The sequence below is a fragment of the Eucalyptus grandis genome, chromosome 7 (assembly GCF_016545825.1).
Source record: "Eucalyptus grandis isolate ANBG69807.140 chromosome 7, ASM1654582v1, whole genome shotgun sequence".
NCBI lineage: Eukaryota > Viridiplantae > Streptophyta > Magnoliopsida > Myrtales > Myrtaceae > Eucalyptus > Eucalyptus grandis.
In genome coordinates, this window is record NC_052618.1 from 20,308,435 (window position 1) to 20,312,414 (window position 3,980).

The 3,980-nt window shown below is 42.0% G+C and overlaps 1 protein-coding gene across 1 annotated transcript; it reads right to left on the bottom strand.

Moving 5' to 3' along the window:
* Window positions 1–1,175: 1,175 nt before the first annotated feature.
* LOC104455177 (lectin 7) lies at window positions 1,176–2,393 on the bottom strand. Its single transcript, XM_010070009.1, has one exon. The coding sequence runs from the start codon at window positions 2,391–2,393 to the stop codon at window positions 1,176–1,178; it is 1,218 nt and encodes a 405-aa protein (XP_010068311.1).
* Between the last annotated feature and the right edge of the window lie 1,587 nt (window positions 2,394–3,980).

Here is a 3,980-nt window from a genome sequence, read left to right on the forward strand (position 1 = left end):
CGTGCGACGTCGCCGGGGGCGCACAACCTGTCCCCGAACTCGTCTCGACGTCGCCTTTCTTCCTATTCCATCAGAATTTGATTGCGACTTACGCAAACTTGGAAAATAGGACGTACAGTGCTTGGGTGTCGGGATTTCTCGCCCGATCCGTACGGCCAAAGAACTTTTGCGAAAAATCAATCAGAAAGCACGAAACAAGATCGGGAAAACATGAAAGCGGGCTCTGATACCAATGTTGGTAATGACTGATCCCCGAAAAATCGGATTCGACACTAAATCGAACCCCTAAACTTAAGTGGAAGACAAGCCCGGGAATTCTAACACGTATCACCGATCCTAAAGCACACCACAGATTCGAGCGTACTTTTTAGCCACAGATTAAACACCGACGCCAATGGAGGAAGAGAAATCTTGGTCCTGTTGATCCGGTGAAGCAAAAACGCCTTCGGGAGTCAGTGTTTCCCTTTTGGAGGAAAACAACAGAGAGAGGGAGAGAGAGAAGCGTACGTCGTTTCTTTTAATTAAACGGTACCTTTTCTCTCTTTCTCTCCTCCCTTTTATACCCCCTTCTTTCCACGGGCCCTATTGCCATGGGCCGGGCTTTCTGGGCCCAACTTGGGCGGACGGGCCTTAAGCCCAAATCAAATAAAGTCTTCACCTCCTAATCACTCCATCCAAATTAGGTGTGTTTATTGTTTTCTTCAGTGATGCAACTATTTTGGTAAGTCTCGTTCAAGGCTCCTTGCTTCCCAGTCGGGAAGAAACTTGCTTCGGTGGCATGCTTGCCTTTTCTTCTTGAGAAACGTATTTTGCGTTTTACTGAAAGTCGACTGTCAGTGAGGGTGATGAAAGAGGCATCGAAGACAGTATCGAGAAATGGAGTTGTTTGGCCAAACAGGAGCTGTGATGAAATCATACTGATTTTATGCCATGTCGAATGAACTATACACAACGATTCAGAACATCAACCACGCTTTGACCGTCATCTAAGGAGAGAAACCTAACGCATCGAATCTGCACTCGATGTTTATTAACACACAATAAAAGGGAAAGCTGGAGAAGAGTTTAAAACTTATTGAACATTCAACAACAAAGCAGAAGAAGATGACAAGCATGCGGTATCAGAAGAGGTGAAGGCTGTGGGTATGGTTTGGTAACTTCCTCTGTGGTCCAAGCTAGTTGTCACGCAACGTAAGTGATTCGACTTGTCCGAGGGAGGTCCGAGATGTGTCAGCACGGTCGCCTTCACTGGGAGAACAGGCAGTCTCTTCAGGTTCTTCCATTGGCGTGTCATCATTGTCATCGCGGGTGTCTTTTGTTTTCCTCGTGTGATTTGTAGCTTTCTTCGACCGACGTCTAAAGCAGGTAATGCCGATAGTGAGAGTAATCGCCACAGAGACACTTAATGATCCACCGACAGCCCCCCACATCCATGATTTGCTCCTTTTTACAGAAGATGAATTGACTGTCGGCACGATAGACTGATTGAACGTTTCAATCGATTCGATTTGTAAACTAGAACTAAAGTTCCATGAGTAAAGAGTATGTAACTCGAAAGCAGACCCTGTTGTAGCAGTGAAGCCAATAGTCACCCATTCCGGCAAATGCTCGGTGAAGTTAATGATCCAAGAAACGCTAGACTGGTTTATGCTCAAACTCCCATCACTTTCATCATCAATCAACAGAACACTCAAATTCTGCACGCTAGAGTCATAAGCAATGGTAGCATGAACTCGTCCTCCGCTTCCAATTCTATTCCAATTCCAGGGATCAGTTGTGACAGAATTCACAGAATTGATATCAATACCAATATGCTCATACGGCGGATCCCACGGATTAACATAAGTATCAAATTCCACAGCAACAAAAGAATCATAGCTGGAGTCTGAATCGTTACTTTGTGAACTTACCAGAGCCAAGTAGCCACCAGACGAAAGGGGTGGGATTTGGGATCCATTGGGAGCCAGAAAGAAAGATATTCCATCGGCATGAACGTTACCGCCCAGTGAGCTAATTGCAAACGAGAACTGAGTAGTGAAATCTGCTACATTCCCAGTGGATTTGTCCCAGAGATGCATTGGCTTCTCGTAGGTTGCTCGCCCCGCGCTTCCATTAAGGGCCTTGTCTCGCTGGTTGACAGTGAGCTGGACGCTAGTATCAGAAGCATATGCATCACCTTCATATGATATGCTGTGGTCGTTCGGATTGAAACTTGGGAAATCGAAGGCGGTGATGCTTAAAGACTCTGTCGATGTGACAAGCGGGATGAACAGACTGGCCATGACCGTTATTGAAGCCAGAACAATCATGAGTTTCGAATGTGAGTTCTCAGAGCTATGGAAGTTCGCCATGGAGAGAGGTCGATGCATAACAGAGAAGCGCGAAAATGCCATTCTCTATGTGATTGATCCTTGTTGATACCAACCGAGTATTCGAGTTGCATTTATAATTGAATTTTTATGTACCTTGGTCATTGTTTAATCATCAACTCCTCTCTCTCACTCTCAGTTTCAGACTGTAAAATTGTTTACTTGACTCGTAAAGTCTTCGCCCACTTGCTTTGCCCCCATCATATTGACACAGTAACTACTAGACTCAGAACGACGTCAATAATTGAGAGCCAGTTCAAATGCAGAGACTTGCCTACTTCAGAACAGGGTTTATGGTTTCCATTCGAGGCAGTCATTTATCAGCGGTCCAATGATCCGTTTCTTCTCAAGCTTCTTTTCTTTTCATTAGGAGAGGAAGCGTGTATATAAGCCGAGTCGATGTCCACATCACATCGCCCAAGAAAGTTTACAGATTACACTGTACCAACTACCAAAAATTTGTCCCAACCTGGCCTTCACTACTTGCTTTTGTCATGGTCCGATTTCTCCCGCAGCCGTGTGAGTATTGTGATGAAGTGATCTCTATATCTCACTCGAGAGACTAGATGTCCAAGCTAACATAGGTATAATAAGGTCAATTATGAGAACGTCGATTCACCATTCTATCCTAGAAACGATGGATCGAGCGAAGATTACCTGGTGTTCCAGCTCACTACGTTCTGCACTGCTTGTCCTCAACCAGGAAACTTTCGACCGGTGACACTTGCACGTCATGGTTTTTCTATCTTTTAGCAATAAATAGATAGTCTAGGTCAACTTCCGTGCATAAGACCAAGGGCTTTTTTTAGCATAAATGGAAAAATAAATGCTAAAATTTAGGTGCCGATAAACTTAAGTGCTACAATATTGAAAAGTTGTTTGATGGTAATTGAAATTAAGCAACCCCTCCCATTCATACCATACTTAGAAGAATCGTCCTTAGTTGTTTTTAGCAATATAGTAGTCAAGATTCGACTTGCCGTCAATTTTTTTTTATATTGATTAAATTAAGCAACCCCACCCTTTCACAGTGATTTCTATATCATTGACAATTTCGATAGTCATGAATTGTCGTAAAAATATACATACATATCGGCATTTCGTGATCTCGTCACGGCTATGTTGGTAAGAAATATAGGGGAAGAAAATGGGGCAAAAAAAGTCTCTTATTTTATAACTTTTCATCCTCTACCTCACCACGAAAATTTTATAGTTTTATAGGAATTTGCACATGGAAGTTAGTCCAAATTTCACAAACATAGCATAATTCAAGGGAAAAGTGTCAAAAAAATCTTAAACATATTATATTTATCATAAACATTTTAATAGTACCAATTTAGTTATAAACCTTTTGACTTAGTGTCAATTTAATCCTTCTAATTAATTTTGATTGTACACTAGCTAGCCTATATAAACCGTCAACATTGATGTGGACAAATCTTTCAAATATTTTTTGAATTTTTTGAATTTTTCTAATTTTTTCTAGTTTTCTGTCATTGTCCTATTTTTTTCTTTTTTCTTTTTTTCTTATTTCTTCTTCCTTTTGCCGATAATGATCATGAGCCATAAATGATAGGTGGTCATTGGCCATGGCAAGGCAAGCTAGCCTCA